Source organism: Lepisosteus oculatus, chromosome 10 (genome assembly GCF_040954835.1).
Source record: "Lepisosteus oculatus isolate fLepOcu1 chromosome 10, fLepOcu1.hap2, whole genome shotgun sequence".
In the NCBI taxonomy this organism is placed as follows: domain Eukaryota; kingdom Metazoa; phylum Chordata; class Actinopteri; order Semionotiformes; family Lepisosteidae; genus Lepisosteus; species Lepisosteus oculatus.
The window spans coordinates 38,524,672-38,549,426 of NC_090705.1; the positions used below are offsets into that span (position 1 = coordinate 38,524,672).

The 24,755-nt window shown below is 35.4% G+C and overlaps 1 protein-coding gene and 1 long non-coding RNA gene across 3 annotated transcripts in view; one reads left to right on the top strand and one right to left on the bottom strand.

Moving 5' to 3' along the window:
* Positions 1–6,143: 6,143 nt before the first annotated feature.
* On the top strand, positions 6,144–8,338 carry LOC107078563 (uncharacterized). The gene is made up of 3 exons (XR_011190784.1): positions 6,144–6,410; positions 7,277–7,320; positions 8,249–8,338. It is a non-coding gene; the product is annotated as an uncharacterized lncRNA (long non-coding RNA).
* angpt1 (angiopoietin 1) overlaps positions 8,235–24,755 on the bottom strand; it is a 99,732-nt gene continuing 83,211 nt past the window's right edge. For both annotated transcript variants that reach the window (XM_006635640.3, XM_015356828.2), the window contains exons 8-9: positions 14,210–14,340; positions 8,235–10,822 (exon numbers count right to left, since the gene is read on the bottom strand). In XM_006635640.3, coding sequence (XP_006635703.2) covers positions 10,662–10,822; positions 14,210–14,340 — 292 coding nt within the window. In that variant the 3' untranslated portion in view covers positions 8,235–10,661. The remainder of the gene's footprint in view (positions 10,823–14,209; positions 14,341–24,755) is intronic.

Genomic DNA, 24,755 nt, shown 5'->3' on the forward strand with positions numbered 1-24,755 from the left:
TGTTGATTGCATACTGTAAGTTACCCCTCTCCCCCCGAACACATGGTGGTGGAGTTTTTTTGGTCTTTTTCGATTGGTACCACATTTGCACATCAGGTTTTTTCATTGCATACTTGCTCATTTGGTATCATTCATTGATGGAAATGTTTCTATTAGAGTCTGATCAGGTCCACTCAAGAACTTTCACATTCCCCTGTACAGCTCTGGTCTTGTGTTTTGGGTCATTGTCCGGATGATAGGTTAATTAGCTTTAGCTGTCTGATGAAGGTTTCCTTTTAGAATTGCCTGTGCTTTGCTCCATATATTTTCCTTTTAATTTTGACAAGCTTTTATGTCCATTTTTAATTAGATGCGGTCCCATTACATAATGCTGCCGTTACAATGCTTGACAGTAATGATGAGGTTTATTAGGTGATGCACTGTAGTTTGCTTTTGTAAGAAACGATGCTCTGCATTTGGAGCGAATAAGTTCTCATTTGGCCTCGTCACACCTCAACACATTTTACCAAAGATTTGCAGTGCTACTTAAATGCTTTGTCGCAAACTCTTTGTTAGATCTGTGATACATTTTTCAGTAAAGCCTTCCTTCCTGCCAAAAATGTCAGCTTTGTGGAGTGACTGGGATTCATGGACTCTTCCCTCTTCCCTTTTCTCTTCTCAGTCATTGACCTCTGTAGCTTTTTCCGATGCAATTGGCTCATGGAGGCAACCCTAATCAGTTTCCTGCTTGCCCAGCTTCCCAGTTTGGAAGGATAGCCCGATCTTGGCAGTGTCTAGGTGGTACGATACACTTCTTTTCTGTAAAGGACCTTACATAAGTATATCTGTTCTGTAATGTTGTCAGCCACTATTGCTCAGAGCCAACTAATTATGTGACTCGATAATATACTATTGTGCACCTGAACTAACTTATGTTTGGCACAACAAAGGAGGCAAATAATTGCACATTTAAGCTATTTTCGTTTTTCAATTTTATCCTTGTTTTTTTTTTTTGCTGAAATGTAAATTCATTTTATGAACTTTATTGATTAAAAATATGGGTATACAATGTTTGCAATTAAACAACGTGGGACATCATAAAAGAAAAGTGAATACTTTTGCAAGTCATTCTACACTTGATTCTATGGAAATGTCAGCATGCATTTAGAAAAGGAAGATGTAGCTCTTCTCATATGATAAAAATGTTCCTCCTGTCACCTCCCAGGCAGACAATACACATAATTTGCTGGGCCCACTCTGCATAAGATTCTACAAAAGGGGTAAGGAGTAACAAGACTTTCTGTTGAGTAAGAATTTTTCTTTTCTGTGTCTGAGGGTTGCAGTGGGTCTTTTACGCAGTTTGCACATTCTGAAGATATGGTATTCTTGTCTCAAAGAGAAGTACTGTAGTTGTGCAGGTGGTCCCTCATCTGTATCACTCCCCAGCTGAGGGAATCTACAGGAACTGCTGAATTTATCCTGAAATCACTACAGTCATACACAGGTGGAGGCCAATCAACTGCTTTCTAGGAATTGTGAGTCAATATTTACTGTACCGAAGCATGTAATATACTCCAGTTAGTTGGAAAAACATGGATATCATATCCTAGAAGCTCAGTGGAGATTAGTCTGCCTTATACTGTATAACAAAGTACTGAAAAACAGATGACAACAGATATTTACAAGTTTAAAAGAATAATAGAAAAGGGTTCCGATTTTTAAAAGAAGAGTTCTATTGTGAGCTACAGTGATTCGAAAAAAATATTCGGACTCTTATTTTTTCCTTTAAGGTCACAACACCTTCACCTACTCCGCACATTCAAAGCAAAAAAAAAAACACTGAAAGAATTATATAACTAAAATGAAAGAAAAGTGGAAAAATCATGATTATATTTTTGTAACGTTGAGGTGGCAAAGTTAAATTAAGTGCAAAAATATCTTAAGGAACCACACGATTAATTGAGCAGCCTCTTACTTGAGAGTTAAGTAATTCACTCTTTAACTGAACAGATCACTTCTTTAACTAAAAAGGTATTCAGGTCTCCAGGGATTTACTCCAGAAGTTACTAATTTAATGGCTACCTACTGTATAAACCTATCAGGCAAGATTCAACTCTTCAGGACCAGGGTTGGATACTCCTGTTTTTTACTTCATCTTTACACAGTATGTATTCAGTATTAATGGAAAGCTTCATGTCTGATAATGTCTTTTTGGATTTCGTCTTAAATTGAAGCTATATGATCACCTCTGGTATACCCTTTATGTAACCACAATCTGATTTGATACAATGTTACACCAAGCTGAAAGCAAAAAAATCTGTAAAGGTATACAGTAGCAGGACCTGAAAGGTGGATTATGGAAACAGGAAGAATTTTAAATATGTGAAACACATACATATTGAAACATATCTATGGATTCAAACTGACCACACCTTAGGCTTAGAAAAGAGAAAAGAGGTCCAGTTGGGAAAATGAGTTTGGCGTTAGAATGTTAGAACGTATGGTAATTGCTAAATAACATAATTGGTAATCACCTATGTGACATTAAAAAAATAGTGGGAATGGATGTAGCACCTAAAGTCTTCTATGTAATTGTACTGTTTTCTGCTGTAACATTAAATCACAAGCATATTGAAGCACTCTACATAAACATGTCTCTGAGAAGCTAACTATTACAATGTAGTTAAATCTCATACTATACTGTAACTGTAGATGAATGCTAATATACAAGAGTTAAGAATACATCTCAACTACGTTTAAACACTTAGATATTGACCTTTGCAGTAAGGATTATTTGAGCTCATCGTGAAAATTGAAACAAAGGATATAAATTACCCATAACAAAAATTATATCTCTATTTATGTAATGTTTGCATTTTTAAATTTGCCAACAACAACTATACCTTACTCTTTTCTTTAATACCTGTCTTCCCACCTAACCTTTGTTAAATTGCAAGCAGCTGTTTGGAACAAGACTGTAACATAAAATTACATTTATTTTTATCAACCACATCACCTTGTTTAGCTATTGGGATATTAATGCTTCAAAACAAATGTCTCCCTTAATTAGTGTTTAAGATATGACTCCTGTATTGACATCGTTTTTTCTTCACACCCACAAGACAAACAGTCTGATTTTCCCCATGGGTAAACTCTGTGGTCTGTCCATCTAGCGCATTTACTGTAGAATGGGCAATTTGCCCAGAGGGAAAATAAAGACCCAAGTCACTTGGTGATCTTGCCAAGTGGCTAACAAGCAAGATCTATACACTTTTAATCTAGCGGTGGGAACTATTCTTCTATTTCATATACAGTTCTCAAGTGCATTACGAACTGCCTGACCACTATGCCCTGCTAATATAAAATGCTCTTTGAACCTGCTAAGTAGTGTGAGAATAATGTGAATAAAATGTCTTTAATTTTGAAACGTTGGAACATATGTGAAGGAAGGGCATAATTATATATTTTTAATGTTATAATATTATTGCAGCTGACTGGCAGGGAAAAGAGTTCCAATAGGAAGGCCCATCACCATTATTTTTTGCCTGTGAATGCTTATATTCTGAAAACATTTCCTCAACCTCCATACTTATTAGGGTCATGGAACAATGGGGGGTTTAGCATACTCTCTTAAAAAAGTTTGTGTACTACTAAAAAGATCAGTAAAAACCAAGTAAAATACGAAGACTTGCTACATGATATGCTTTGCTAGAATTCATGCAGTATTATTTTGGATATGTTTGTTTTTCTTTGTTTCAGTGTTTCTAAGATACAGTAGTCAACTGAACAAATCTGTAAAAGGGAAACGGCATGACCTTGATTTTTGTTATTTTGTTTAAACAAATGATGTAACACAAAGTTACGGCCAATGACAATGGCGCAGGTAACTCTAGTCTTATCTAATAAAGACTTAGAGCCAATTGTTTTTTTCCAGCCAAACTGTCCATCCCTGAAGACCACTAGTCCCTAAGCTTGCAGAAGAGGAAATGATCAGTCTCAGGAATAGTCAACAGCCCATGAAAATGAGCGCAATGGAGCTCGAGTCTTGATTCAAGCTTCTCAGAATCCTAGGGGCGTGTGAATACTGAACTGGCTGGATTTGTCTCGTTACGTTGCCATATTAAAATGTTTACAGAATCGTTTCTGTGCTCCAGGGTTCTGCATCTCACATCACGTAAGCAGTTTTATTTCACAATTAATTTCATTAATATACTGTACATTACTTCAGTACATACAGTAAAAATTTAATGTGAAAACAAATCTCACAATTTTAATAATAAAAATTGACACTCATTAAGGTGATTAGGTCAATGAAAGTCATTTTACAGAATATAAAGTAAAATCAGCCAAATTTTCTTTTTTATCTATTCTTTCTTAATTGTGAATTGCACTATATAATCATAATTTTATTGTGTTTGCAAAATTGAAATTGTCAACATTTCACAGGAGGATCTATTTTAAGGGAGATGAGTATCTCCCTTAAAGAGGTCGTGTTTACCTGTCAAAAAAGATCCCATGGTACTGTTGGAAAGAGAAGGGATATTACAGCTACAAAAAATCCATATACAGTACATGCAGTTACATTGCTGGCACACAATTGAAAACACTAAAGTACATTTATAGACAAATGGGTGATTTGCTTTAGGATTAGTGATATTTTAAATATTGGGGCTTGGAGTAGGGTTGGAATACATCAGTGTATTCAGATTGAATATTGAATGTATTGAATTAGTCAATCCCACAATTTGTGATAACATTGAACTTGCTATGTCTTATCTTGTGCATACTGTCGGTATTCTGCTACATGCAAAGGCATTGTTCTGAATTTCCTTTTCTGTTTACACCCCTATGTGGGCATTCCACCTGAAGTCCTAGTCCTTTTGTTAGTAAAAGATAAGACTGACTTCACAGCCAGCAATAATTTGTTTAACCTCTGATTAGGTCCGGGAATGTTAGGCTTCAGGCCTGACAGCATCAGTTGACACCTCAGCAATCTTTCTTTACAGATAATTCCAATCAATGGAAAAAACGTGCTCAGGATTTAACCTTGCTTGCTTCTGATTGCAGACTGAAAACCTACTGTTGCTTCATTTTTTTTACCGTTTCATCTTTCACATTAAGCCTAACTTAACACTTTCTCAATTACAACAGACCACAGAATATTGCTTTATGGCAAACATGCAATGATCTTTTATTCTGAGAGTTTTTGAAGGAAATAAAATAGGAGAACAGGAAATGACATGCAAATACTTGATTGACAGTGGTTGTAGTGACATTTCAATCTAATAAATGCAAAGGAGTAAGATCATCACCTCATTAGTAACAATCCCTTATTGACTCTTAGGTCTTGTTAACTTCAGATCTGCTTCAAAGTATAGAATTCAAAATTCAAAAACGGCATTGTATACACAGAAGCAGACACAGTGTGCCAATTGTTTGCCAATTGTTGAAGAATAGAACATTTACAATCATGTGTGGAAGAAAGAAAAATGCTTAGCTTTAGTATTTGCTTTTAGAGAATAAAATTGTATGGTTCATAGCCCATTTTAGACTTTTTATGAGCTCCCCCACATGTCAGTAGAGATTTTTGAGCTGTGTTTCTCCCCATTATACAAGTTTCTTGAAGTCATCATTTTACTATTTCTATTGCTACATTGTCTTAGAAAGCCTGAAACCAGAGTGCCTTACGCAGTAGGTCACCATAAAACACTTGTTTCTAAAGACCAGGAACACTTGTAAGGTACTACTCAATTAAGCAGGTTAAAAGAGCATGTAATTGCTCTGTCATGGGAACTCTGGTCTTTGAGCGGTGATCATTTCTATTTAATGTAAAAATGGTTTCCTATATTCCTATTCAAAGTAATGGTTTCCTATAAAACCCAATGGATGGGCTCCATTGGGAACAGGTTTGGAGACACCAGTTATAGAGAGATTTAATTTGGAATTTGGACCACAGCGTTTGAGTGCAGGTCATCCTTGTCACTCCCTCTGCCTACCACATTCTCACATGGAAACGCACTTGTGCTAATTACTCCCCAGCCCTGAACACTTCTGCCAAACGACACCGTTCCTGCAAATCAGCCAACCACGACACTCCATCAATGCACCCGCTTCCTTGCACAATACTTAAGCCCTTCAGGAGCCTCTGTTCTTTACCTGGTATTGGTTGTTCTTTGGAGCTTCTACCTTGGCCTTGTTTCTGTATCTGACTTGCTCTTTATGAACCTTGGAACTTTCCTTCAACCATGTCTACTGTCTGGCCCTTTTAGATTGGAAGCCTTCCCATTGACCTTCACCTTTTGGATCATGGAACTGCCTTTTGACTATGACTTCAGCCTTGCCCTCTTCTGGATTGGAAACCTACTTGCCTACCTTTGGTTACTAACCTCGGAACTGGACTTGGAACTTGACTCTCATCTAGCCCTCCTAAGGTACCGCATAAGGTTCATCTTCCCATTTGCTCAGTGGGTCATTTGTGACAATCCTAGCTTTCAGCCATGTCCACTGCTTATAGTATTTGGCTGTTAACTTGCTGACTATTGTCTGCATTTACTTATAGCGGCATGCCATCTTTTGTGGTGATGAGTAATTCCAGTGTGTTCTATCTTTAATGGTAACTTGCTTATCATGCATTCTCCCTGTTCTGTCTTTCAGGCATCTTATTTAAAAGAATGGAAGCCAAATGTCCCCTTTATCAGCTGTTGGCTTGTCCCAGATGTTTACATATACAGTAGTTGTTTATTGGGGAGGGAGGATAACATTTATATAAGTAAAAATTGCAAAGTCATTACAAATACAAAATTAACAAGTGTATGTTTTTGTTTTTTTTTGGCAAGACAGGGTAGTTAGGGGTAGTGTGGTGTAAAAAAAAAAAATAAAAATAAATGTACAAACAAGGCATGTTTAGAATCTAGGAAGTAAAATTCTAATGCCTTAACATCGTATGCAATAGAGTAGACCTTGGCATTAATCATTATACACAGTATCACAAAGGAAATGTACACTGAAACTGACAGTTTGAAATGTTTAATGATTGATTTGTAAGGGGAGCTGCTGAATTAATACTCTAATTCAGTGGTTCTCAAAGTGTGGTCCATGGACCACTGGTGGTCAACAAGCGTGCGCCAGGTGGTCCGCGGACTGTCCTAGTCATCTTGCAGCAAGTCTAAGCAGCTCCGTTCATCACATGAGCTTTTTAAGTATTAAAAGCATAAGGCATTTTGTTCATACAAATATTAGTACTTTCATAAAATTTAATTCAATATGAATTTTAGTACTTTTTTTTTTTTTTTTACAGGGTCAGAAGTGAACATTGGTGGTCCACTGCATCTGTGACTTGGTGTAAGTGGTCCGTGGACCATAGGACTTTGAGACCCACTGCTCTAATTAATCTTTTTCCAGACTCTAGAATAAACCAAATTAAAAGAACAATATTGATTCTGGAGAGATCTCACCTGATCTTGTCTGACATTAAAAGAAGAGAAACCACTGCTATTGAAATACTGTAAACCATGGTCACCAGGCAAGAGTAGTTTCATGTTTTCCCTATTCATGAGTCCTAATTATTTGTACTGTAACTGTGAAAAGTTACTTTTTCAATTTTTTTGCAGTACAAAAATATTCAGCTTTTTATTGTTCACCAATGTTACATATTTTAGTACCATATTTTTATTTTACATGAAACCTTCATTAGAAAATATTACAACTTTTTCATCTGAAACTCAGATAATTAAAGAAATGGTGCATCACATGCTTTTATTTAATCGCAGTTCATAACAGGATTTGACAATTGGTTACAAGAGAATTGAACAACTTTGGGGGGGGGGAGAATCTACAGTTAAATGAGGTAAAAGTAGTGACATTAAAAGTATTATTTATACATAATTTAAATGTTCTGGGGGAGGAACAAAGCAGACAACAACAGCTTTCCTTAGGAAAGCTCTTTTAAATAGAAACAAAATTACATTTTTTTTTTTTTTTTAGTAGGTTTACAAAATGTACTGTATAGGTTTTACAAGTTTAAAAGATTCTAAGGCCACAAGTACCTGTTTTCAATAATAGTATGCTGACATATAATTATCTTTCATCACATAAGTAGTAAATGAAATTGCCCCTACCTGAAGTAAGCAACATCTTTCATGCCTTGTTATAGTACTGTATGTGAAGAACACAAGTACAGTAAGTGAGTATTTGTGTTCTATACAGCAACTCAGAATGAATTGTACATGAGAATTCCTTTTTAGATTTGTTCCTACTTTCTTCTTTTCAGTATTTGAGAGATGTGATGTTGGAATATTTAGCAACGGCACCTCCACCCATGCAATCCCATCTGAAAGTCCTCAGCCATCCAACATTTTGCCCTATGAGTGTTATTTCTGTGTCACGGTATTGTCAGTAACTTTGAATATAATAATGGTATTGTCAGTTATGAATGGAGACAACCTAATGAACTGGACATCAATGGAATGAACTAAGCATTAGAACATCAGAAAGACCAAACACAATTCAGCCTGTCAAGCAAATGTGGTTCTTTTTCTGTGTCCTATGGCCAATACTGTTTGCACTGAGAGCAAGAACCAATATCACTAGAACCATTAGGGGACAGGCAATTTAAATTTAGCTAATTTAATTAAGATTTTGTTTTGTAAAGTCGGAGGCAGCTAAAACACATTAAGCCCATACAGAAACAGGAGTGCTTGTAAACTTGGCACAGACAGGATTACATCCACAACCTGGAATTATGAGACTAACCAGCAACCAACCCACATCAACTGGAGCAAATAAAATACATTGATAAAATACATTTAAGTACTTTGTGAACCACCATTCTGTACTGTAGCAGTCTGAAACACAAATTTATACATCTCTGATAAAGTACATTTGTTTTAAGGAGACTGTAATTGCAATAGTAATTAATATGTATTTTATGCTACATTATTTTAAAACCACAACAATGAAGAAACAGAAAACTATTACTTTTGTTTTGATGATTTCTAGAATACCACAATATTAAGTACCTTGGTTTTAGCATGTATTTCAACCTGTTTTGGTTATCGCGTCAAAAACTATTTGCACAATTGTTATGGGATTATATGCATTACCTTACATAGAACATTTTCAGATGTGAAAAACGTGTAAAATGAAAACTTGTGACTGTTCAAGAGACCTAATGTATATGATCACCAAGTAGTTTCATTTTCTTCCTTTACGGACATAGTAAATGTGAGGTTTAAATGGATATGAGAAAGCGAGATTCTACTGAAACAGAATATGTCAGTAGTGAATTTCAGCTATGTCACACAGCTGAAGTACTAGTAGTTACACTAAAAAGAGGGCAGCTTTTTAGAGCTCTCATCTCAGAGCGCAGACTCAAAGCTACTGTGCTATACATCATAGAGAATAAATCTAAACTTTATAAACACTAAACGACATTTCTGCATTCCAGATTTGTTCTGAAGTGAATTGTTCACTTTTTTTGTACCTTATATAAAAGAAATACATTTTTTTCTTAATATTTCACTTGTATGTTTGAAAGATACAGTATCGTGCAGTACTTTGAAGTTGCTGTACTTATTTTTCTGTCATGGTAAAAATTGATCATTCAAATTTATTATAACAATAAGATTATATTACTTTCTGTAAAGGTTTTCTTCCACAGGCACATTACATTTGAAAAAATGGCAAAATGCATTTCAAAGGCAAAAATGGTTTCTTTTTAGAAATCCCAGAATTCTTTAATTAGTTTAAAACATTTTAATAAAAGCAACTGAAGTAGATATTAATCTCCTGTAGCAGATACTGTAATAAAAGACTTGTCACTAGATTCCAAAATAGAAACTAATATTAAGACCCCTAAATAAGTCAAATGAAAAAGGAAACTGCAGCAAATAATAGTAATGTACTCAACTAAATCTAAATTTGAAAAGGATTGCTGTAAGTGATAAATGTTTTATTTGAGGAAGTAAATAATATAGCCAAATGTGATGTACAGTACATGGATGCATCTGAGACATTTTGAGTTTTTTTTTTACTTTTTACAGTGAACTTAAAATAGTAGGCATACTAACAAGCACAAGCACAAGTACAGTTATGTACTACAACAGCATGAAATGTCATGTGGAGACTGTATTGTTAGAAGGGGATTAATTTAACATCATGATATTTCTGAAATATGTCAAATACAAATTTAAGTATATGGGTATAGTGCAAAAAATACCTTATATGTTGTAACGCAATCAAAACATCTGCACATTACTGTTTAGATCATACCGAAACACTATGCAAAATCAAATGGTGATTACTAAACTTGAAACATTTTAAACATAATTGCTACTAATTTGTCTTGTTTACATTATTGCTATTTTTCAGCCATCAAAACTAACACAACAAGGTCTCAGATGACATACATGTTTTTAGTTATCAAAGTCAAAATATTGATAATGTGATACAATGGTTTTCCTTCATGGATATGTCTAAAACAGCAGTCAACAAGTCCATAGTCCAACAGCTAATGTAAGGCTCAAAAAGTATTGATTTAAGAACTTGAAAAATGTTTGAGAGTCATCATTGTGCTCTATGAGTGAGTTTTTTTTTCAGACTGCTTAGTCATTGCAGGGCAGACGCACAGCACAGTCCTTTCTGTAGATGCCACTGGTGTCAACAGCATTCATGTGAAGATAAATTCAGAAGTCCAAAGGTCGAATCATCATGGTTGTTGCACGCAGGGAATAGCTGGGCCCTTTGAAGTAATGCCATTTTATACCGTTGAGTTTGCCAAGATTGTGTCCTAAAGTGTAATACATCCCATTGAGATTAGATGGTCCGCAGGCATCAAACCACCAACCTGGAAAAGTGGAGCAGTCAGTAAGTCTCTGCGACATATTGTATACAGTAATATATATATATACATTTTTAACAGTTCAAAATAGCTGCAAACTGAGTTGAAAAGCAATATGTTCTAGCATGAAAAGGCTATTTCTTTGATTGTAGTTTAGCTCATTGATATTACTTCAATGTTATTGAAAAGGATTACTGTCTACCAACGTGAATGTCGTATTACAGAAATTTCCTGATTCTTACTAAAGTTCAGAAATAAGAATTAAAGCTTAGGTTTTGAGACAACATTCTGAGAAATACAATATATGTTGACACTGTTTCATAATGTGTAACAATTATCTAAATACCGTGCAGGTTAATACAGTGCTGTTTTACATTTGTTTTAAAAATAAGGATGACTTTTGTGAAACTAGAGAGTGGCGTTAAAATGTACACAAGGCCTGAAATGTCTGTAGAACCTACACTAACAATCAACTGTAAAAGCAAATGACACTTATTAAAGTCAATCTTCACATGGAAACCCACCACACTGGCTTCAGGTAGACACCCCTGGATTGGACTACTGAACATTCAGTTAGATATTAGTGCATGTTTGATCAGTCATTATATTGTACAACTACTTACATACAGTACCTTCCCTGGTCTGGATGATTAGGACATCAGTAGGGAGGGTGAGTTTCCTTGTCTGAATGTTCCCCAGGGAGTGGGTTTCCCAGCATGCTACACTCACAGTTGTCACAACAGGCAGTTTGGAACTGGCAGAACACAGCCCAGATGAGCACTTAGGCTCTACAGTCTCATTTTGTACATTGAGTCTATCCAAAGAATGATGTAAAAATCCTCAAGCTGCCATCACTAAAGACCATGTTCAAAAGTCACTGCCTCAGCTCTCCCTGTGCATCATCCGTAACCTTCAACCCATGCACTGCTTGTGTCTTTCCATTGAAAGACCACCTTCTCAATGGCCTATACCTACTGTACAAAACTGGTGGCATGGATCTCATCATAGCCAAATATATTTCAGTTATCTAATAAAGGTGATTGACTGTACAACTTGTCTGCAACTTTGGTTCTCCATTAACCATGTACTTTATATTTCGGACAGGTGTGCCACTGACAAAGATTCAAATGACTTGTATAAAATACAAATAAATCTTTCACTCTATGGGAATTACATTTAAACCTTACACTTCTAAAGAGCATACAGTATAAAAACCTTTTTTTTTCTTTTTAGGAGGGAACTTCTACCAGATTCTCTACAGTAACTGTTTGTTATGGTATTTGGCATTCAGAATCTTTACTTGCTTTAGTATTGAAAAGCTTATGAGAGTGCCATGGTTTACTTTTGTAAACCATTGTGAAACAATGGTTTTTAATTCAGTGAATCATCTCTTGCTTTTATTAGATCTATTACAGTTTTTTTTTCTTTTTTCACACTTGATAAGGCCAGAGATATTAAGTTCTTCTTACAAACGTGTCAATATGTTCTGGTGTTGAGTAGCAAATGAAACACTGGCAGAATACTCGTGTGAAGTACATTTGCCAGACTGACATATGGCAGTGCACATACTCTACAGTCTGAGGAGTTTGACATACCAGCTACAGCACTTACATTTCAATGCTGCTACTAAAAGACAGCCTGGAAATGTTGGTCTCTTCCCATGTTAAAGTCATTTGCTGTCCTTTGGAAACCACAGCACTCCCCATGTGACAAGATGCCAATATGAGCACATGCAGTATTTCTATAACAGGTTTGAAACAGTGTTCAGTAGCACTGAGTAGGAGAGCTTCACATCTGAAATTAGAAAAGTCTGTTCTTGCAGCAAATGTTTTGCTTTTCATGCTTTAGAATGAACCAGCTACTGTTGCTTTTCTTGCAGGTGGAAGTCAATGATTTTCCCACATGAAAGATTATTTTTTTGACAATTTCATAACATAACCAGAATACATCTGGCTTTAAATACTCACATAGTCATTACCTCAAGTGTGACACGTTCAGCTTTATTCAATTTTTAACTTTCAAGAGCCTTAATTCTGCTGTATACTTAATGATAAACAGAAGGAATTCACTAGTAAATTGTTCCCTCTGTTTCAGACAGCACCCTTTTAAAAATTTCCCAAATTAATGTCCTTTCAATAATTCACTTATATGACGGGTCAAAGTGTCTATTCTCATTCTGTATTGGTTTTATGTCCTTCTGAAAGGAAAACGTTCACAATCAACTACTCTAGGGTATGTGATTTCAATGCAACTTTGGAAAACCTAGCCACAGGGACATTGTTTTCAATTCAGCAATATTACTTTGTTAGTCTTCAAAAAAAACGTTTGAATAACTTGGTATTCAGTTCTACATAATAAATGCATCTCGTGAGCATTTCAAACCTGAATGTAATAGGTGCAGAGTGCACAGGATGTGATGATCCGTATGGACTTCATTATTTTCTTATGGATTGTGTCCTGAGCCTCTTCCTTTGCCAAGAATAATATCCAACTGACAGTGTTCCATGAAGGATTTCAAATTGTTAACACACCCCTTTATTTTACATTATTCCACCCCTTATCTTATGAACTTGCGTTCTAGTTCTTCTGTTGCGCAACATAATTTGTGGATATATGCTTGGTGTAGATAGCCCCCACCCCAGGTTAAAGAGTTCTTATAAAATTGTCTTGTGAATTACACTTATGGTGGTTGGAGCTTTTTGGGAGTAATCGCTGTATTTGGTCTTGTTTGGAAAGTTTTACAGAGCTCTTGGTAAGCTTAGAATTGTAATCTGTTATGCTGCATTGTGTTTTTATAAAGCATGTACAGTATATTGTGACACATGCTTTTCACCAGATAGCCTTGGGTGTCACTCCTAATGACGGCTATGAAGCACTCCTACAACACTGGGATACCAAGAAAAGTAAGGAAGAGACCAATTCGATAATTGCTGCTGAGTGCACAATTATAGAAACTCAGCGATCATTGAAAAAGATAGCAACAGCCTCTTGAAAATAAATGAATGCAATGCAGTGCAGTTCAGTGCCTCAATGAAATACAACCAAACCATAACCAAAATGAAAATATATAACCAGAAATGACATCAGTGTGTGTTTTCAGTTAATTATCATTTGCACAGTCACTTTAAAAGTACAAGGATAGAGATAATCCCTTTTAGCAATTTATTTTTTTACTTTTTTGTGTAGAGAAAAAAACCCTTTTCCTTTTTAGCATAAATCAATACTTCATAAAGTACATACTGGTTTAGCGGCAGGTCTTTTTGTTAGTTTCTGTTTCTGTAACCTGCTGGCAAGGAATTTGATCTAGTGGCTGATATTCAACATTATTCATGCATTTTCAAAGTCACTAATTTAAAATGGGGTGTAACTGATATCTTTTGCATGCTGCATTACCTCCTGTTAGCATCACAGCACACTTGCAGATGCAGTTGTCATTGTCCACATCTTTTGTGCTGAAATCTGCTCCATGTATCACGAGACTACTTTGCTTCCCAGCTGTTCCGCTGTGACTTTTTAGGAACAACCTAGGTTTAGATAAGGAAGAAGAGAGGGAGAAGATTTTTTTTCATAACAAAATTATTGAAAATATTCTGTACGGAGAAGCATTAAAAATGCAACAAGTGTTCTTATTTGCCATTTAAATAAGGTTGTTCAATTCAATTATAATACTGTGATAGATAACAGGGCAATGAGCCCTTTTCTGTTGCTCAGAGCTCAAAGATGTTGTATATGTGTCACAACTGGAAACAGAATTGAAATGATAATCTTCTTATTACAACCAGAGATTTTCAACTATACAATAATACAGGCAGTGTGTACTGTAGTGTACTGTACAGAAGATTCATGATGAGCAATATTGCCCCATTATTGCAGTTTTAAGTTCTCATATCAGAGCTTGTAGTTCCTAAATCTAAAGCTTTAATGTGTGCCGTCTAGTGTCTTAAAAGGGATTTTTCATGTTATCTCCTTAAGAAAATAAGGTTCGTTACTTAATATGACCAAGATGAGCATGTGCAATTAATGTGGTTATTGATATCTGTATTGACCTTTGGTGGAAATGATAGGAAATTTCACTGCTACCATCAATTATCAGGAGGTGTACTGTGACATTGACAAATACCTCAGTTTATTAAGGTTTAGAGATACTGTACATACACCCTGCACTATAGATTAATCATTTTATGGAAAAGGACATTATAATTCTGAAGTTTTGGCACTGTTTCTGATTATGCTTCTCAAAGTAGTTAAAAAGTAGTTAAAAAGTCTCACAGAAAAAGAAATATCCTCACTCAATTGCCACGGAATGGCATTCCACAGACTTGGAAAAACGAAACAGGCACCAAAGCAATAACCGAAGGGAAAGTTAGATATAATATGTGGTTTTTAACAAGAAACATTTTATGGAGTGTAGAGTTTAATAAAAATAATGTATAATGGTACTTTAAAATACATCTATTGTTGAATGAAGAGATTTTTTAGCAATGTTTTGGTAAATTTCTTAGCTATGTATAAACTAATGGCCTTCAATGGGATGTACTGTATGGATGTTTCCTGGAGTCTGCACTGTTTAAGATAAATAAGAGAATACAATTATTTCAATATCTAAAATAGGTTTCATAAGTTGAAAACTGGGTGTCAACATACACACATAACACACTGTATGACTAATACAGCACACCATCTTGGTTTTCACTTTACTTGTGAGGCATTTTTGTGTACTATTTAACTTATCATTATGCAGCTGATCAAACAGAACTAACCAAAAGGAAAATTAATCAACAAAAATTAAGAAACTGAATCTTAATAGCATCTTAATTTATTCTTATGTTAAAACACCAGAAAGGTTATAAAAGTCTTCCCTGTAGTCCATTATCAATAGTTAACTGGCCCCTGGGACAAACAACATTAAATCAAAATGAAAAAGAAACAACATAATTAAGCAATTTGTCTTTCACTCTCTTGCCGCTAAATGAAAAGGTCTTATATTTATAACTTGTTTGTAAAATAAAGGCTTCGTTAAAAAAAAAATATTTGGAAAGAATCTGTAAGTTTTCAAATTAATTGTTTAAGGGTATGCTTAATGTCATATTGCAGCTTTTACTGTTAGTCTTGTATAATTTTGTTTATAGTTCCTTTCATAATAAAATGTCTATTGGTCACACAAGTTAAATACATGAAGTTAATCTTTTTCCCTCTATATTTTTGTTATGTAGGAAATCATAAGTTATTTCACAAGATATATTTCAAAGAAAGGTCAGGCATCCACATAATGAATACTGAGTCCATAACCTCTGCCCTGTTCCAAATCTAATTGAGTTCAGTTTAATATCTCACTAAAGTAGCCAAACTTCATCTAGGATTGGAGTAATAAGTAGTAAAGGACTTGTGTAGAATTTCTTTAGATTTGTAAGTATAAACCCTAAGGGAGAGTGTATTATTGCCAAGGAATAACATTTTCAAAATGTCTAAAGGCAATAATTATGGTTTTTATTCTTTGCTGTTTGGAAATGTGCCAGGGCTATTACATTTCAGACAGAAATCATCCCCAATAACATTGCAATTTTTATTTTGCATTACAGTTTGTTTAGTACTCAGAAGATACAAACAGAAATAAGATGATTGAGGGCCAGGTATTTATTGTTATTTTAGCTTAAACCTAGTTACTGTATTTTGATGGACTGCTGACACCACTACAAAAAAGTACTGAAGTACTGTACATACACAACTACACAAGACATTGTATGTTTTTTTGCTCCACTGAATAAGAAATTAAATCTTACATAAAGATGTGGTTGCTGGACCCACAAAACAGGAAAATAATGGAAACACAGAGAGCATTAATTTCAGTAGACTATACACTGCATCTAATAGCGATGGATAAATAGCTGTAAATGAATGCAGCAATGTGATTGCTATGGATCCCAAATGTGTGCATTACACATACTGCAATGTACAAATAAGGCTTTTGGACCCCAAAAGAGAGGAAACATGCAGGCCCTCTGCTCTATAGTGTAACACGTCTATGGAGAGAAACAGCATTCATTTGTCATGGATGAACATCACGATGGGATTGCATATGTAGTACATTCTGGCTTTTTAAAACATATATTAAAAAACGATAGCCCGGAGGTAGCCCAAGCCCCTAAAGAGTGATCTAAAGTGGTCTTTCACATACTTATTAAATACAAGATTAATGAGCATCCCTTAAAATTGTTGCATCAAACTTGATAGATTATAGAAGGGAATAATTCATTCCTTTACTCTGTGCTTGAGGTAGGACAATCTGTAGTGAACAGAACTAGAAGAGGTCTTAGGGATAGAAACTGGAGCTTAAGGCTTACAGTAAGTTGTAAATTTACTGAGCTTGAATTTGGAGCAATAGATATGGTGCTTTTGTCAGTCAGTGAATCTCTTTGGGTTATTTGGGAACTGAGAGGTTCTATCTAAAGGTATTACAGATCCAGTGTGCGAGAGCATCATAGTAGTTTCATACACCAAGGGAAAGGGTATGGGATTATCTCACTTTTTATTTTTTTTCCATTAGGACCTTAAAGATATGGTAATAAACGTTTAGGTAAGTCCAAAATAATGTAGAACAGGCATCAGGCAGGGAAGGAGAAGTGTATAACACTTAACACTTGCAATAACAGGTATGGTACCTACCTAATAGCATAGAAACAGAGTAAAGTTAAAGCATTAGAGGACACAGCCCTAGCATGAAGCATAAAACACGGTACGGAAATCTTAGAGCCCTTAAAACGAAATATGGGAAGGTAATGCTGTGTTTTTAATAGACATGACACCTTAAACCCTATGTGCTTATAATGATGCACGTATTTTAAATCTCCACACCGTTCCTGACCGTGGTCCTAGAACACTGTGTCTCCACTGTTTTTTTTCAAACTCAACATCTGAAAAGCTGATGGCAGACAGTACTTTAAAACATGCCTGAAAATAGAAAATTGAAATTAAAAACTTGCCTGGAACAAAAACCAGGAGACGCAGAGGTTTCTCTGGGAACCAGGGTAGAGGATTATTGCCAGAGAGCAAAGATGGAAGATATTAACACTACCTAAAATAAATCATGATCCTAGCATGAAGCATCATCACTTCATTGCACTTCCATAAGACAACAATGTGCTAAATCTGGACAACCTATACAGAACTATAAGACAATACTCGGCTACTACACAAAGAAATGAGGAGAGAAGCACATATATTGGGTAGGAGGGTGGTTTTTGATCTAACAAGGTGTCTAAAAGATATTTGAGATTTAGGGGTGACATAACACCAAAGATGTTTTTTTTTTCTGTGCCAGTAAAAATTACAATTGTGGCAGAAGTTAACAAATGGGGTTTAACTTTGAAATAATGAACACATTTCAGATTCCATCAGCAATGTGATCATGTGAAGGCTTTTTAATCATTTGAAGCACAAAGAGGAAAGAGATCATACTGTAGCTAGGAATAATTTGATTCCAATCAAATATAGAAATAAATTGTGGAGTTGAAAAGCTATTTCCACACGAGCTGCTTTTTGAAATTATTTGTGGGTAGCGACATCAATAGAATGTGAAAGAGGAGGGATCTCAGAAGACCTAATTTGCTGCCCACAAATTTGACAAGTTCAACAAAGATTCTTGAAACTGTCAGGAAGCAGTAGATTGGCAGAACTGAGTGGTGAAATTAAAGCTGGTAAATTGTGGTAAGGAGACGTATATTTATACCCTAGAGCCAGTGACAGGAAGAAATTGGGGCTTCTATCTTATAATGGTTATTCAAAGTTTTATTAATAAAACATTAACCTATTTGCTTAGTATAATAATACTTTCAACTGTCAGACTATCACTGTAAATGTGATATCACTGTGTATTATTGTGAGATATCTTTAAAATGCATTTTTATTTTTAAAACATTGCTCTGCAAAATAGCTTTTATTCACCTCTTTAGATTCACTGCCTTTCACACCTTTTGTTCTTTATGACGTTAAATATGAACAGCCTCTAACCTTAAACAGGGTGGTCACAAAAGTCTAGAAGTCTACAGGCAATAGCTGATAAAACATTTAAATCTAAGATGCTTTATTGAAGTCCTCTTTCAGAATAAACAACAAAAACCCTTTAAATACCAACAAACAACAAATAAAAGCCTAATTACAGGAATGTGAGAATATGAAATTCTTAGCTCTTTAGCAATTATCCAATAATTAAACCAATCACCCCTTCTGTGGCTATTTACAGTAACCAGGTGCCATGAAATGGCCTTTCTTAGTAGGGTGGCTGTAACTGCAGCCCAGTCTTCAGCTGGTCTGCTACAATACAGTGTATACAGTAAATATAGGACTAAAACAATAAAATAAACATCAATTAACAGTCAATTTGAGCAATTATAAACATGGAATTCAAAATGTTTATTTTAAAATTTAATATGAGCTCTGTGAGAAATCATGGTTCATTTAAATAATGCATTTGAGTTAAGCACTACCAGTTTTATAGTGTTCACAGAAAAAAAATAAATTGGACATCAAAGTCCATTGTAGATGTTTTGATTTTTTCACACTGGTTTGAATACCGCAGAGTTTTGGAACAGAAATTATTAGTAAACTACAGTGTAATGGGAACAAGACATTTATAGTGATAAGTTATTTTGGCTTTGCCTCTGCTGTTTATACATTAGGGACCATTCTGGTAAAAACAACATTTCTTAATATATTTATTTAAATCATGAATAATTATTTGACTAAACTAACTTTGACTTGGACTCAACTTAAATATTCACAGATCAGTGTTAGCTTTCTACCACAGGCAATGCAAATGTTCAGTTTTCTTAAAGCAGTCATTTTTTTAAATGCATGATAACCCTCTTCACTTTTCTTGTAAGGCTTTTTGGCTGATCTCAGCATTTCATGTTTTTTAACCTAAAAAAGGAAAGGGGTCCAAGCAAAAAAAAAAAGTCCATGTTTATTTATATTCCGCAATCATTTTAAACACAGTACAGTGCATACAGCTTTAAGTATAAAATGAAAGATCCATGACATAAATTACTAAACACAAACAGAATCATTGAGTAGCACTAAGCACCTTGTTCACAAATAAACAAACTCGATTTCAAAATGTTGCAGCATATATACAGTATGTGATTTCAACTGTGAATTCCACAAGGAGCTGAACATGTTTAAAAATATTCTGACAATTTAAAACTTAATTAGTTTTAGTTTGTGTCTTATAGAAATGTAATTAGAACATCTGCACTACACTTGTTTTACAAATTTGAGTTTGTAATGAAAGTTTGGAAAATTAACAAACCCTAATGTCTGGTAACTGACTGTGATTGAAGTACAGACCTTTAAGACCATTAGATTACTAGCAATCAGGTACTGTAATACTCATCCAAACTTTAGTACATACAAATAACACTGTCTTCTGTCTTTTTTAAACTTCCCTTCATTTGTATGCACCACAGTTCACCAGATTTTATATTTCATAATAATTTGTGAATTCGTTGAATGCAACAAGATTGCATAGTTACTTTTTTTTTTACCAATTTGCAAATATATGTAGCTCATACACATGTAAAATCCTAATGTAGGCCTTTGTTTGAGGCAGCAAGTTGAGACAGCAAGGATGCCAGCAGAGTGAAGAAAGAAAATGTCTAGCAGGCTCTGTGTGACAAATGATGTTTTGTAAGCAGAATACACAGCCGAACTCATTTCCCAGGAGAGAAGGATACAGAAAAAAGAAACATATAAGAGTCTGGAAACGCAGAAGTTGAGGAAAGCCAGAGTGTTTTGTCGCTGCATTTGAGCTGCAAATATCTAAATACAGTGGGATCACTAAGAAAACACAGCAATTGCACCGTGCATAAATTATTATCAAAGTTCGGAGAACTCTTTTTTAACTTCTCTCTTTTTTACTTTTTTCCCATGCTGATAAAAGATGACTTGAAATTGTTTTCCTCTTAATAACTGGTCTGACATTTTTGTCAAAATCTCCCTCACTTCATTGCAAGATCCGTCTCTCAATATATTAGCCGCCTGTTTAGCTGACATTAAGTTATCATAACAACTCAATTATAAATGTATTTTTAAAAGGTTAGACTTAGGGAGGAATTAAATGAATATAATATTTATGAGGGTGGCGTGGTGGAAAGTGGTTAGCATTGCTGATTTGCAGTGTTGGTGCCCTGGGTTCAATTCCTGTTGTGCTCTCTGCACAGCTGGAGTTTGTATGTTCTCACTGTGTTCACATGGGTTTCCTTTGAGTTCTCTGGTCTACCACCACAGTCCAAAGACATACTGGTAGATTAATTGGTTTCTGGTAAAATTGTCCCTGGTGTTAATGTGTTTGTTTGTGACTGTGTGTCCTTCAATGGACTGGTTTCCCTTCCAGAGTGCATCCTGTGCTGCGCCTTTTGCTTGTTGGGATAGGTTTAGGCTTTGACATGACCCTGTCATGAATGGATGGAGGATACTAAGGATATATGAGTTTCTCAACTCATGAAAAAAAAATACTGAAAAAAAGCATCAAGCACACCCTATACACAGCCTGTACAGCCACCGTACTAAATTGTATTTGCTTTCTTTATAGTTTCTTTATAGTTATATTTAATATCTTGAATTATTGTAAGAGGTTAGTAGGGTTTTTTTATCAGGGATATAGGGTAAAATACATTACGTGCTACTCAAAATCCCTAACCCCTTTGTACAGTAAGTTATGAATCGACTGTATTTATGAGAAATATATATGAGAAATTCCCAAATGTGAGGAAACTGCGTTTCAGGTATTTATGGGGGCGGTGGGCAACCCTGCTGTTAAAAAAATGTGTCATCTTGCAATTTTCTTTCATTTTCTGAATTAACAGAATTCAATGCTAAAATGAACAACTTAGGCTTTATTCTAAGTTTTGAATAAGATAGATAGATACTTTATTGATCCCGTGAGGGAAATTGCAGTGCAACAGCAGCTTAACACACACAACACAGCCACAGTGTAACGAATTATATAATAATAGTACAATACATACAATACAATACAATACAAGAGTTACTCACAGTCCGGACACACAAGAACAAACTAGAACAGAACAGTACACAGAAAATCGTATCACACGTATGAATATAAATATAGATGTAACCATAGATATAAATATAAATATAAATGTATTGCACAGGTCCCTGGCATATATTGCACAAAAGTGGTTGTAAACGGGAAAAAGAAAAAGAAAAAGAAAGAGAACAGATGTAGCAGTAGATGTGTATATGCGTTTAGTCCAGAAACAGGTCACTGTCGCTGTTGCCTCTGCCAAGACGCAAGGTGGATGCGTTGTACAGTCTTATGGCAGACGGCAAGAATGACCTCCTGTAGCGCTCCCTGTCGCACCGTGGATGAATCAGTCTATTGCTGAACGTGCTCTTCATTCCTGCAAGCCTGTCATAGAGGGGATGGGAGAAGTTGTCCATGATGGCCTCTAGTTTGGACATCATTCTCCTCTCAGCCACTACCTCCAAGGGGTCCAGGTCAGACCCAATGACAGAGCTTGCTCTCCTGATGAGCTTGTTCAGCCTTTTGGAATCCACTGCTCTAATCCCAGAGCCCCAGCACACCACTGCGTAGAAAATGGCCCTCGCTACCACCGACTCGCTATGATTTAAAGGTTCCTTTAAATCATAAGCTATGATTTAAAGGAACCTACAAGACCTGCCAGACGACTGCGCCACAGAACAAGACTTATGCCTGCATGTTTATCCTGAAATGTGAAAACATTTAAGATTACTGTAAATCCCAGCCTTTAGAGAGCCGATGAAAGTTTCAGCTGGAAGCTTATTAAGGAGAATGTTGATCCACTCTTACTGTACATTGGACATCTTACTGCTTACTTTGTAATGAGAGTACAGAAGAATTCCAGTGGTTGTATTACTGACTTTGTGATAAGTAGTGTTTTCACTTCAACATTTTCAATATCAGTGAGTGATAATCTCCATACATCATAGGTGGATGAAGGCAGTAAGTACAAATACCAAACCAAATAGTAGACTTTTTCACAATGTGGGCTACTTGTAGCTTTTGTTCACACAAAAGGCCCTATCTACAGTAGCTTGACAAGTTTTATCAGTAAACACAGCAGAAATCGTTCTGAAGAGCTGCATGCTAAAGCAGTTGCCATTTTTGGATCAGAATTCAATTATTCCTCTTCATGCAGGATATGGATATATCCCAAAAGGGAACACACACCTAGTACTGTAGTTCTTCTTAATGGAATATGAGTGGTGGGAACTGGAACCTCCGGGAAGCTGTCTTGATATTATATCTTATCACGAACTGGCTCAAGCATTGCAAATTGGACTGCGTTCTCTTTCTGAGTTCCAAATCCAAAGAGTGATCAAACATATGCGGTGTCTTTGTTCTGCTGCTCGCCACCACAGAGACACTAGAATAAAACTACTAGCGGTTTACCTTTGAAATTGTCATTTCAGTGGAACAGAACAAGCTGCAAACGAATACTTAGTCTCATGCCATTTGTTTTCGTGCCATTATTAAATAAATGTGTTTTGGTAGCTCAGTTTCGAAAAAAGGTCTCGTCAGATCATATTTGGATTGGCGCTTTAACCTGATCAGAGGAGAACACAATCTTGGTGAGAACTTGTTTAGAAAAAAATAGATAATTTCCCATATAACTTGTCCAAACAGATGAAAACCTGGAGAGGTCTATTTAAATTTCAAATTAGTGGATCTACTGTGAGACTTAGTTTTGTTTTTTACCTTGTTCAGATAGAAGGGGAAATGCAGCAACAGAGAACAGAAGCATACGGTATAACCCTTGATTTCACAATAAGGTTGTACTCCGTTGGTCTTGAGCAATGCAATCTACTGTCTAGTTCAGAATCTACAGAACAGTTCTGTCTTCTGGATATGTTGTAAAAGATAAATGTTAGGGAAAAGACTAAATGAGTATTTACTTACAGTAGGTATTGCATTTACTAAGGAAAAGGACAACGACATGCTGCAGACAGAGGAAAGATAACATTCTCTATTAAATGGTATTAACAATGAAATGTTTCAGGTAGCAGAAGATCAATACATCTTCAGGGCTAGATGGTATTCTATAAAATAGACTTGACGAAATATCCAAAACCAGTCACAGAAGACAGGGGCAGCACCCATGAGAATTGTTAATGTAACGTCAATTAATAAAAAAGGAGAAGGAACAAAGTACTGTAATTGTATACTCATATGTCTTCTATGACCTACTGCATAATGTCATGGAAACCACTATCAGAACTAAACTAAATGGATCGCCTGTATAGAAATGGGATCCTTGTAGATATTCAACATAGATTTAGAAAAGGTAGGATTTGCTTAACTAACTTGCTAGAGTTCTTTGAACAAGAAACAGCCACATGGCACACCATATGGTGGATTTAAATTTGCACAATGTTTTTGGAAAAAGTTAGTAATTTAGGATTAATTCTCAAATAAAAGATGGTATGCAAACTACCCACCCTTGTTACTGAAATTGATCCCCTGGCTTCTTTCAAGAAATAGCTCAATGAAATCCTTGCTTTAATTGCCACTTAGTACTAGACAGGATAGATAGGCATATCCTAAAGAACCAATCACAGACATTTATATTTATAATTGTTCACTACACTGAAATTATTTACTGTATTACCTTATACAGTATATTACTATATTTCTTACTTCAATTTATGTGTGCACAATTTTTTTTTGTTGTTTTGCAAAACATTTTATCTTCCTCATCAGATTTTCCCCCCAAAAAGAAACTTGGTAAGATGTCACAGATGACTGACGATTTCTAGGATTTATGAATTGGCTTATGGGAGAAATGGAAATTCGATAAAGAGGTACAGTTCTGTCATTCAGAAAAAAAATATGCACACTATAGAAAAAGAATAATTTTCATCTGAATGCACTGCAAATAGA